General features: G+C 39.4%; 1 protein-coding gene across 1 annotated transcript in view; it reads right to left on the reverse strand.

Annotated features, from left to right (window-relative positions):
• thsd7ab (thrombospondin, type I, domain containing 7Ab) overlaps positions 1-12,436 on the reverse strand; it is a 172,157-nt gene that overhangs the window by 84,145 nt on the left and 75,576 nt on the right. The window contains exons 5-7 of the mRNA XM_072393679.1: positions 9,983-10,051; positions 6,562-6,717; positions 4,589-4,792 (exon numbers count right to left, since the gene is read on the reverse strand). Of these exons, the coding sequence (XP_072249780.1) occupies positions 4,589-4,792; positions 6,562-6,717; positions 9,983-10,051 (429 nt within the window). The remainder of the gene's footprint in view (positions 1-4,588; positions 4,793-6,561; positions 6,718-9,982; positions 10,052-12,436) is intronic.

Raw genomic sequence — 12,436 nt, forward strand, 5'->3', positions numbered from 1 at the left:
TAGCTACTTTACTCCTGATTTCCTGTGGCGTTTTACTAATATGCCTTTTATATCTGATAGAAGCACAACTGGTTAAAACTGTAGTGTACCACAGTGGTATAACAGTATATCCACAGCATCATGAATTTAAACACAAATGTGCAATTACTCCACTGATTCTGGAGCTCTTTGGATCTTTCAGATGTCTAATCTTTCACGAAAGGCAAAGTCGAGAAAAAGTCAGAAAGTCTGACACAAAAAAGAAAAAAAAGCATGTTGATTATGTTCCAAAACATGTGGCTTAATCTCGGAAAAGATAGTCAGACTTTAAGAATCTTATTAATCTCCACACACTCAACAATAAGATATCTACACATCAAGAGGGGAAACCTAGCCTTATTGCTCACCAAAGGGTGTGTTTCAACAACAGGGGGAATCATTTCTCAGCCTCCCTGGGAAAATTTATGCCTGGGTGTTGGAGAGAAGAATATGACAGACAATCCAACCTCAGATTAAGGAGGAGCAATGTGGTTTTTAGTCCTGGTCATGAAAACTGGACGAGCTATTTAGCTGCTCAAGGATGCTGGAGCTTGGGTAGCAGTTTGCCCAACCAGTATGGGGTAGAGGGTCCTGTGTTACAGGCTATTCAGTTCCTATACAACCAGAGGGAGAGCTTGATTCGCACTACCAGCAGCAAGTCAGACTCGTTTCCAATGCAGTGGTCTCCACCAACGCTACCCTTTGTCACAGATTCTTTTCAAAGAATTTCTAGGTGTAGGCAAGGACTACAGGGTTTCCCAGATGATATGGTCCTATAAGCTTGACAATCTGTGTGGTGAAGCGAGAGCTGAGGCAAAAGGGAAAGCTGTCAATTTACCAGTCAATATAAGTTCTAATCCTCATGGTTATGAGCTGTGGGTAGTGACAAAAAGAATGAGATCATGAAAAACAGGCAGTGAAGATAAGTTTCCTCTGAAGGGTGGCAAGGCCTAAGGGATAGGATGAGGAGCTAGGATTAGAGTCACTGCTCCTTCATATTGAAATGAGCCTTTGAGGAGGTTCAAGCATCTGGTCAGGATGTCTTCCAGACATCTGGCATCCTACCTATAGGATACGTCAGGTCAGACCTAGGGCTTGTTGGATAAATCGTACCTCAGCTGGCTTGGGAATGCCTCATTACCCCCCCGAAGCCCTGGAGGAGGTGGCTGGGGTGAGGGAGGTTTGGGGATCTCTGCCTCAACTCTTGCTCTGAGATTCAGTCATGACTAAATGTCGGACAATGGATGGATTGCTGGGTTGATGAGTACATTTCTTAGATATCTTTTGTGGTTTTTACACAATCACAGTGAAAGTATAATTTGGGTTGTTTATGACAGGTTTGCATTACACAAAATGCTCAGGCTTTTGTTGCAGTGATGTCAAGCAAGTACCCCAAATTTTCAGAAGAGCAGGAAAAACTCCAAAGTCTTCCGCTAAATTTGAGCTTTGAATATTCTTTCTTGGTCTTCCTCTGTGTGCTGCAGTCAGAGGCTGTATTTGGATTGAGAGTTTGCTCGGAGAAGGTTTAGAGAGCTACTGACACATTTCGGACACAACTTGAATGCAACACTGCTTCAGAATTATGCGCCAGATTTTCATAGCCATCTGGCACATAAACGACAACAGGATGCATACCAGGCAAATCCTGTGATTCATAGACTGCAGGTGTAACTATAAAGATAATAACAGAACTTCGATAAACTAATTTTGAATTAAAAATTAAATACACTGCTTTTCAAATCACAGTTTCCCCACTGCTTTAATAGCAGTGGGGAAACTGTGAAAGCAAGCTGCAGTGCATTATAATATATCCATTACATGTTTACTGTCTGAGTCCTATTATGCTCACCAGGCATTCACAGCAGGTATGAAATTATCAATAATGAGCTGCAGATTTTAGAGTCTGTCTACTTTTACAGCTGCTGGCTCCTTGCCACAGTGCATTAGAGTTTATGTCGACTGATGTCCACAGCTGAAGCGTCTGTATGCTACTTTGACGGTACCGTTTGATGACTCTGTAGAGCTCTATATAGAGTATGAAAAGGGCTGACTATATTTAAAAAAGAACCACAATATTGCTTAAGTCTTTTGTATGAATCTTTGTAATGGATGAGTGGACAATTCAAACACAGTCTCAGTGTATGATCAAATTATCCTTAAAACTAAGGAGGGGACTGATTGCTGTCTCCAACAAAGCAACCTCTGCAAAGCTTATTGTAGCTAACACCACATTTAATTTAGATAACTTTATTAAAAAAGAAAAAACAGGTTTCTTCCAGCTAACATAATTCAACAAAATTGGTCTGTTTTAGCTGGTGAAAGATCTTTTAGTTCACACAATTATTTACCTCAACACTAATAACTTTATGCAATTAAAAGTTTCTTTCAGATAGCATTGCTTTCTTTCTTTTTTTACTAAAGCAGGTCTCCTTCAGCTAACACATTTCATTAATAAAACAGAGCATATATTGTTTAAGCCAACATGGGTTTATTGGACTTAACACAGGTAACTTTTTATAAATAGAAGTTTCTTTTCGGAAACACCGCACTGTCTTTTATGAACAGTTTTTGTTATTTTCACCAGGCTGTTAAGTTTCCTTCCACTACATTGGTAATCGAAACTTGTTCTGTGGATGAGAATAGATAAATGGGAATTAGAACCAGGTGATCTATGCAAATAATATTACAGCACAGACTGCAACAATGAACATGAAAAACCCCTAGAATCTGAGTCTCACCAGAGACATGTCTGCTATTTCCAGGTTGACCCTGAGTTTATCTATGCTGTCCCTTTTCATAAATTATCCCCAGTGACAAAATAAAAATATCACTTATGTTTTCCATTTTTTCCATTACAGTGTTTCAATATGAATGATCTCTAAATTATTAATATTGATGGACTGTTGGTCCTGGGTATCTCCATAAAGAGGGGGCACTAAACATGGAAAGTGCAAATTCACACAGGATTCCTGAATTCTATCACCACTGTTAATGTTTTATTGATGAGCTCCATATAGCAGTTATGAGTGGATTATATTAACCCATATATTTGTCTGCATTACTTCATGTGCTGCTATGCATCGCGTAGTTAAGCGATACACTCATGTAACATTTTTGTAAAGTGAGCATACACTCAGGGAAACAAAACCCTTTCAATTGAGCTAAAATTTCAAACCAAATAGAAGCATCAAATGTCAGACTGTGGCTGACTTAACATTGAGATGTTGGTTTGACGGAGATGCAGTGAACCAAATGATGACTGAAATAGCAATGCATGAAAATAAGAAATGACAAGAGACCCCAGAAACTCTCAGACTCTTACAAAGAGACAATATGAATGAACAAAGCACCCACTATGAGAGGAAAACCTCCATACTCAGTATGCAGAGAAGAAACAGTTCCCTGGCTAAGTGGGCAGGCAGTCAGCATTTGGAATATCAATAGCCAGTTTCAATAACATTTGTATCGACCTTCGCCTGTTGTCTGGGGCCTGGCTGTGTGGCCTTTTCTTTTATGACTGGGACACACACGGAGTAAAGATACAGCCAACATTGCTGTGAAAAATCACTGAGGCAGAAAGCAGATCGAAAATCCAAACAGAACAAATCCATTTTCATCAGATGGGAGACTGAATGTGAGGAGGATCAATCAACCAAAGTCAGAAGGAGAAAGGACAGAGTTTCAGCTGCTCCTGAAAAGCGGGGAGGACTATCCACCCAAACAACTTCACTGAATACCTGCAGATGATGCGTGAACTGTGATTTATTAGAAGGATAAACCACTGCATTAGATCATAACACCCACATTCAGGGTATGTTTCGATCTAAATGGAATGAATAAACATGCCATGCTATGCAATCCAGAGCTCAAAACAAAAAATCTTCTAAAATCTAAAAGTTTAAAAATAGATAATGTTTTACATCTTATCTTGTCTAAAATTTCTCCATGACTTGAAGACAAAGGACATCCTAAAAACATCTCTACGCCACCACCTCTAAAATTAAAGATTTACAGTAATGAAAGAGAAGCAATAAAATCAAGAACAGCAGAGTGACTCCAACACTCAGGGCTACAGAGGATTGATTTGATTTACTGCGAGTGAGGCTTAATTGTGCGTGCAGAGAGGAAGACTGTAATGAGACAGACAGCGGGAGAGGGGTGGCAAAACCGAATCAAGCAAGCGTTAAAGCAGGGGAGGTTGAACAGGGCGACAGGAAGGAGGGCTTGAGGGAGAGAAGCGTGGAGAGGATTCCTCTGAAAGTTGATAAATGGCAACCAGGAGTCATGTAATGGAAATCTCCTCACGTACAGCGCTGCACAACTCGAGCTGGAGGGTCAGTAGACAGGTGACCTTGAAAATATAGGATTTTTCATGCAAGGTCTGACCTGTACTCCATTCTTGCAAATAGAGGTGGTTTGAAAAGCAAACCATGCAAGGATGAGTGAGTTAATGGGAGTTTATTCCATAATGTCAACTAATAAACACTGAAGATATAGAGTAAGAGTTGTTGGCATCATTCAGCCAAATTAGAATCTACTGAAACAGTTGGTTTAAACGATGTCCCCTTACCATTGCTGTTGATGCATTGGACCTGAGCCACCTGAGTTCCAGGGCCACATTGTTTCTCATTATCAGGTATGCACTTATCCAGACCAACTAGTTTCCAGTTGAAACAACTGGGCTCGTCACATGGCACCGCCTCTACCAGGTGTGGACAGTTTCCCAGGCCTCCTGTTGGCTCGTTGGTAATCTGTCGTTTCCTCATTTTAAAACCTGCAATTCAGCAAAGAGTGTAAAGACAGTCATCACAAGCTTTAGTTGGTTTAAATCTATGGTTCAATCTATCAGCAACACACATTTATCTGTACGATATACAATCGTGACTATTAACCAAGACCATTTTCAAATCTCATATAGTTTAAACATCATCCCTCATCATCCATTTTACGGGTTAATCCGTGTGAATAGAATACACACCCTCTTTCAGATATAAGGTTTTACTTATCAGGGGATAGAAAAAATAATATGGTCCTCATCAAGCCTTAGTGAGAAGTAAACACAACCTCAGATAAACAACAAAAGACATACCGTGTCACAAAAACTACCTCAAAATGCAGAAGCAGAGTGTGGGAAAGCTAAGAAAAATCTGAGTCAATAGTTTGTAGAACCAACTTCAGCAGCAGCTTTAAATAACCATTTAATGTATGATGTTATTGCTCTTTGACATCATTGTGGAGGAATTTTGCCCCACTCTTCTTTACAAAGTTGCTTGAATTCATTGAGACTGTTGCAACACCTCGATTCTTTTCTTTTTCACACATTCTGCTGTAGATCTGCTGCAGTGTTTGGGATCATTGTCCTGTTGATGAGCCAGTTTCAGCCCAGCTTTAGCTGTGGGACAGATGGCCTCACATTTGACTCTAGAATACTTTGGTATCCAGAGGAGTTCATGGTGGACTCAATGACTGCAAGGTGCCCAGGTCCTTGTTTTTGTCTATTAATTAATGCATTAATACATTTATATCATTCATAAATAATAGCACATTATAGAATGCAACGTTATTGTTATTCTGAGGTTGCATTTGGGCTGTATTTCAATGCCTGTTAATGACCTGGTGATTTTTTTTATGTCCCTATACATAAAACTGAAAAAGGGTGCACAATCTTTTTCACATGACTGCATACTTCTTAGTTTATCTGACATCTTTGTCACTTTTTTAAGACTTGACAAGAGTTTTGTTGAATCTTGCATTGAGAAAAAAATTACCTTTTTATTCACCGACTTGTGGCTGATAATTAAAGATGAAAATAAAAATGAAACCGGAGAGAAGCCACGTATAAATGGGGAGAACATGCAAACTCCCCACAGAAAGGCCCCAGGGGGGGATCGAACCCTCTCGCCGTGAGGCGACAGTGCTAACCACCACACCATCGTACACCCCACTTCCGAGACTAAATTACCTTAATTAATAATTGATAAATAAAAATTACTAAATGAACTCTATATGAATAAGTAGCCATTTTGACCAGCTACAAAATGCTGCTAACATATCAGAACTGCCTCAACGTAGATAGAATACCTCAATTTTTATACCTTCTGTACATTTCACTTAAGTAAAGTCTGAGTCGATCTGAGTACTCGCTCCACCGCTGACGATTAGCTTGGTTTGGTTTCATGGCTCACTTGCTCAGAACTCATTAATATGAAAGTGGAGCATGAGGACTTGTTCATGGTTTCCCCACATGGTTTGAGCTTGTGCTGCTATAAATCTTACTCTGCCCATCCTGTTCTAATGTGATGCGATTAGTGACTACTTCGAGTAATGAAAGAGTAATTAAAATGTAGCTACAGTACAATTCCCAGAAAGGACATTTTCAAAAAGATGATAAACATTAAACGTACAGTGTTACCCTCTGAAGCTATAACGTAAGGTTCTAACTATTTATTACTATTACCAATGTGACTATTTACTAAAGCACAATCATGCTGAAGAGGTGACACATGCAGTCCTTGATTTAATGTATTTGCATGTTCTTTTTACCTTTCTTTCCGGTTAGATCATTGCAGTTTTCAAAGGTGCACGGCCCCCAGGCGCCCCATGGCGACACCTCGCAGTCGATAGGACAGGGGATTTGGCACAGCTGGGATCTGTTGGGGATCGGCCCCTCACAGAACTGGTTTTCCATTGGTCTGGAGGCTGTGCAGATCAGCAAAAGGAGCACAAAATAAGCAGCAGAATAAACAAAACCTTATTGTGAGGTATTTTACAACAACAAGGCGCAAAAATGTGCTTATTTACTTTTATTCCCACCATTAAAATCCCTATAGAGAGCAGATTAGAGCTATAATGAAAAAAAAATATGCCTGTGAAGTAGACAACATTATCCCTTTGTTTGTTTTATCGCCTCCCTGTTAGCATGTCAGAATGATAAATTAGCAATGATTATCTCCTGCAGCACCTTGATAGCAACATAAAACAATGTGGGGCTCTGCCTATGGGCTCGAAGCAGAGGGGATGCAACAATACAATGCTATAGGTATGAGAGAACACTGAGAATATCTTGGCTAATGTTTATTCCATGAGGTCTAATTTGGCATCCACTATCCCACATCTTGCCATGTTGGATTTAGAAGTTATTTCCTTGATGTATTGGGTAAATGCATGGCTGTTTGAATCCCACTGAGTAACTTATATAAAAGAGCAAAGATGCTATGGGCATGCAAAGCACAGCTCTGTGACAACTGTGCAAAATACATCTCGAAATGTCGGCTGAACTGAGCCACAATAAATAAACTTGATGTGTTGAGCTCCTAAAGATACTGACTTAATATATTCATGCATACATAGTTCACTTCAATGCTGGTATCAGTGTCATTTCAAAGTAGTGTCACTTAATCTTCCGAGGCTTTTTGGGCACCCGTTGAGTCTTTTTTCCAGGACTGGAGTTTGGAGATTGATCAGAAATGGGGAACAAAGGGAATTGGCTGAGATTTTTTACTTAAATGGTTAAAGTTGGATACAGAGATTGATGCCACTGAAGCTACTGCAAACTCTGCAGTTAGCTTAGATTTAGAACAAAGACATGCTAATCCACATTGAAAGATCACAAATTAAAATCCTCTAGCACATTGTTAAATGTATAAACTGCCCTTATGAGATATATATAACAGGTTAATTTGTAAACTTGATGTTGAACAGAGCCTGTCTCCTCCTGTTTCCCTGATTATGCCTCTTTATCTTTCCATCTTACAAAGACCTTTTCTTTTACAGCTTCACACAAACATAGAAAGTCTGTAATATTATATTTGACAATACATCAATTACTTTGAGCAACATCCACACTCTAAACATGTTTTTTTTAGTCATTTTACATTTTTAAAAATGTTTCATATCAGCATTCATCAGCAGCCGTAGATGTGTATAATCTAAGTTTAAAGAGCTCACTGTTTCGCACATCTCATATTAAAAAGATAAACTGTGAGGAACAATAAGGGTTTTTAAGAAGCTTAATTTTACAGCAAGGTAAAAACGTGCACAAAAAGCATGCACGTATGATATGTAAATATGGAAAAACACTTGATGAAACACTGAGTGGCAACAAGAGTGGAGGCAAAACAATGGTTTCACGAGACTGGAATCACAGTACGCAAACACATTTATAACTTATTAATTTTGTAATGAACTAAGTCCTGCAGGGAACTCAGCACATGTGCAAGCTCACAGAAAGGACACCTACAAGTGTTAAAAAGTCCAAATCAGAGCCTCTATGCATGTGACTAGTTGAAAGCGAGCCAGCCCTGAGACCTTGTGCATTCAGTGGCAATGTGCCACAAAACCTGTGGAGTCGGCCCTGCTTTGTTGGTTGATGCAGCTCAAGTGTGATCAACAGAAAATTAAAACAACAACGTTTTACTTTGAAACTGAAAAATCTAACATGCAAAATATCTTGATGGACAATCTAATATCAGATCTCAATTAATTTACTGTGGCTGCTCTGGAATCAGTGTCTGTAATCAACTTATGAGTGCTCCACAAGCACCTGTTACTGTGAACACACTTTGTTTCATTTTAATTGGAAGCTGCTGTGAAAAGCTAAACCCTGAATAGGCACCATCTGTTCTGCTACCTTGGACAGTATATTTTACTCCTGTATGGAAACCAAACTCTTGTGAAAACTGATGCCAAGTAATAAACATCAATTGTGGCAGAAAAAAATAGGCAAAGCATGAGTATGGATTGATCTTTTTTACAGCACATCATTGGGGATTCATCCCAAAAAATCTCTTTGCGTGTTCAACCTTATGCACATTATTTCCTGTATTCCAACTGTTCCTACATGACGTCTAGAAGCTTAAAGTCTCATGGTGAGGAGAGACGAAACATAATTCCCTGAGAAGTGTTCAGGAGAAGTCAAGTGGGGCTTTGAAATGCAAACAGACTAATTCCTCTTCTAAATACAGTGAAAGTCATTCTGAGTCAGTTGATCCACTGTTAATCCGTGTGTTATTGGGGAACGACCGACTTCAATATTTACATTAACCAATTTCTGAACACAAAACTGAAACAGAGTAACAGTCAGTGTTATAAAGAGAAGAAAAAAAGGCATCTCAGGCTTGTGCACCCTCCAGTGAGTGTACAAAACTGACAATGGAGCAAAGAAATCCCTCATGTGAGTGTCTGCAGAGGTGGAAACCATCTAACATATTTCAATCCATATTCTGTTTGTGTGGGAACAAAGTTTTTCTTCAAAGCTAAAACTCTTCTGCCCTGATTTTAAAATACAATACAGAACTTTGTTGTAATAGTCCTTGTCCCTTTCTTGGATTTGGCAACAATACAGAACACTGAATAAAAAAAACCTCCAGTCTGGGGTTGTAACTTCACGGAGATTCTGCAAGATTGTTTACAGTAAGGAGAGGAAGCAAATGGGAAAGGAACAAAAGCAAGAAAGGAAACGATGGAAACAATAGGTGAGGAAACACGGAATGAAGAAGATTTAGAAGAGGGGGAGTGGTGAGTAGCAAAAGATGGGGGGTTAGACAGGAGAGGAAAAGAATAATGAAAGAGAACTGAGAAGGAAAGGAGTAGTATCAAGAAAAAGAGAGATTCAGGTAATATATCAAAACATACATCCTTAAGAGTAGGAAATACAATAAAAGTAAGAGACACAAGCATGTACACAGAGAATAGAAGACAGAGGAGGGGGAAATGAAAGATGAAAGACATATAGATGTGTAAAGAGAGAACAAGGGTAGAGGTTAAGAGGTTAAGAGATGACAGTAAGAGGAAATGAGAGAAGAGAGGACAAGATAAGGGAGGAGAGGGAAGTGCAGCAAGCCTAGTAAGAGAGTCGAGTATAAAAGGGAGCAGAAAAGAAGGAAAAGGGGAAAAAATATACCTGAGAGGAATAAATCAGGGAGGTGGATAAAGCTTCGTTATCAGCGTGACTAAAAACACCTACCTGTAATCTGGAAGGAGATGGAGAGGAGAGGGGGGACACTAGGCTTCTGCTGTCTTTGGCTCTGACCTGCTGCAATTACAGGGGAAATAGCACTATTAGCTACGCACACACCGGGGAGATGGAGGCACTATCAAACCAGCACACAGAGTGAGGGGGAACAGCACACCAGGGACATGCAGAGACTAACAGAAACAACAGGAGAGGCCACAGAGAGCTCAACCTCATCAGACGTGTTTACACTTAAATGCAGAATAAATCTCCTCTCCGGTTTGAGCAGCAGTGGAAGATGATTGTTGTTTGTAATTAATTTGTTTTGACACGGTCAAACTGGACATACTCGATGGTTACAGACCAAAAGTAAATATATGCTTGTCTTTTTGACTCAAGAGCAGCAGAATTTAACTTCTAAGTTGTCATGGAAGCTGAATATGAGCATCAGCACTGATTATGGGTTGCGTTTAAGGATTTCTGAGAGTTTGAAATAGCACAGTATGTTGTAAAATATACTAATATGCTCTCTTTTAATGGATTTGTTTGACATATAAGTCAATCTTACATGTATTTTTAAGACAGCATACTAGGCAGGAGACATGATTTTCCATGCATGCCTAAAACATGCCCAACAACATCTTTACAGCTGATGTATACCGTGACTATCTATCCAACCTGTTAAACAAAAATGATTAAATGTAGGTATTTTAAGCCGCTTGAATGTGTTAATGAAACAGAGTCAGATGCAGTGACTGTGCACAGATTTGTGGAGTCCTGTTGTCACAGCAGGACTGCCAGGTTCCCATACTGTTGTGCCTGTGGACAGACCAAAATCTGTCTTTTAATGCAGCCACTGCAGATTTCTGACTGCATCTGCCAGCCCATGTTATACCAGGAGATACTGCAGAGAAATGCTTGGTGAATGGATAAACTACTACTGCTGTTGGTCAAGAAAATGTTCTAATAGCGTCCTTCTAAAAACACATTAAAGCATCTCACCTGTTTTCTTTTTATTAACAATTTCGTTATTTTTTGTCCTTGACTTGTTTACAAAAAAGAAAAACGCATTAAACCGGTTTGTAAGTCCTTCTATATGTAAACAAATGTTTTTCTCTACAGTTCTTTCTATGTATGGGATGAAAGGAACAACACCCACTGTGTGAATAATACAGGATAAATGACATTGACAGGCATATTTTTGAGCTTTGGAGAAAGAAAGACTAGCCGTTTCCCCTCGGCACTCGTCTTTCTGCTTTGCAGCCCTATCTATTCCATGTTTCCTGCTCTTTATTAAACACACAGTCAGAATTTCTCATCTCACCCATATAAAAAGAAAAACAATTTTTTTCAAAAGGCAGTAGAATTTCTTTTATATCGTGTGACACTAAAGTTTCCCACTGTGACTTTGGTCCCACACAAGTTCAAAAGACATAATTCTACTCTGCATATAAAGTATGAACTAAAGAAAAAATACATTACATGATGCATTCAGTGTCTATGAACCTTGAACAGACTCTGATGTTTTTGTTTGAGCATTGATTTAACCCTTAAAACCAAATATCTGTGCATTAATATTACATATTCATCCTTTTTTTTCTCATTAAAATAAACACCCCATGTCTCCATACTCTACTTTCCCACATCTCTACATATTCTCTCTCACGCATAGTAAAGCCTGGTTGCTTTTTTGCTTGATGTCTTTTCAGTGAAGCGTAATTAAACAGATATGTGACCAGCTGTCATCTGCTGAAGTGAGTGATCCTAGCTCAGTGTTTTCAGTGTCTCTACTGTTGTTTTGCAACTGCTGTTTTTTCCCATGATACACAAGGAATCTCATTCTTACTCCAAACTTGTCCCAACATCAGTGTTGGTAATAACAGCGTTAGAGTATAACGGCGTTACTAACGCCATTATGTTTTTCAGTAACAAGTAATCTAATTAATTACTTTTCCCATTGTTGCAACGCCGTTGCCCTTACTGAGAATGTGAAGTGGCGCGTTACTACAATTTGGTTGAATGAAGCGCAAAGTGTCAGGCTTTGGCCACACATCAGCTGCCTGGAGAGAGCAGGCGTGGGCATGATGACGCCGTTGCAGTTGCGATGATGATTGGCTGGGTGGGCAGATCATGCCCTGCTCGCGCTGTCTCACTGCAGCTCTGACTGCCAAACACAATGAGCTATGGAAACTCAACAGTAGCATCAAACTGAAAGTACCAGCACTATTTCTCATTCATTGAAATTAAAGGCAAGAATATTTCTGTAACATGCAGGTATGCCCGGGAAAAAAGACTTTATCCACGTCTGCCTCAAGCAACTCGAATCTTATGAAGCATCTCACATCAACACATGCTAACATGACACTTGTTGCTGCTGCTAATCCAACCCCGAGCCCAAATATATGAATATATATATATGTTCTGTTTATTGTGCAGTAGGCCTACAGAGATTTGCACTACTTAATG

This window comes from Leuresthes tenuis, unplaced genomic scaffold (assembly GCF_036924035.1).
Source record: "Leuresthes tenuis unplaced genomic scaffold, fLeuTen1.0.hap1 SCAF_10, whole genome shotgun sequence".
NCBI classification, from domain to species: domain Eukaryota; kingdom Metazoa; phylum Chordata; class Actinopteri; order Atheriniformes; family Atherinopsidae; genus Leuresthes; species Leuresthes tenuis.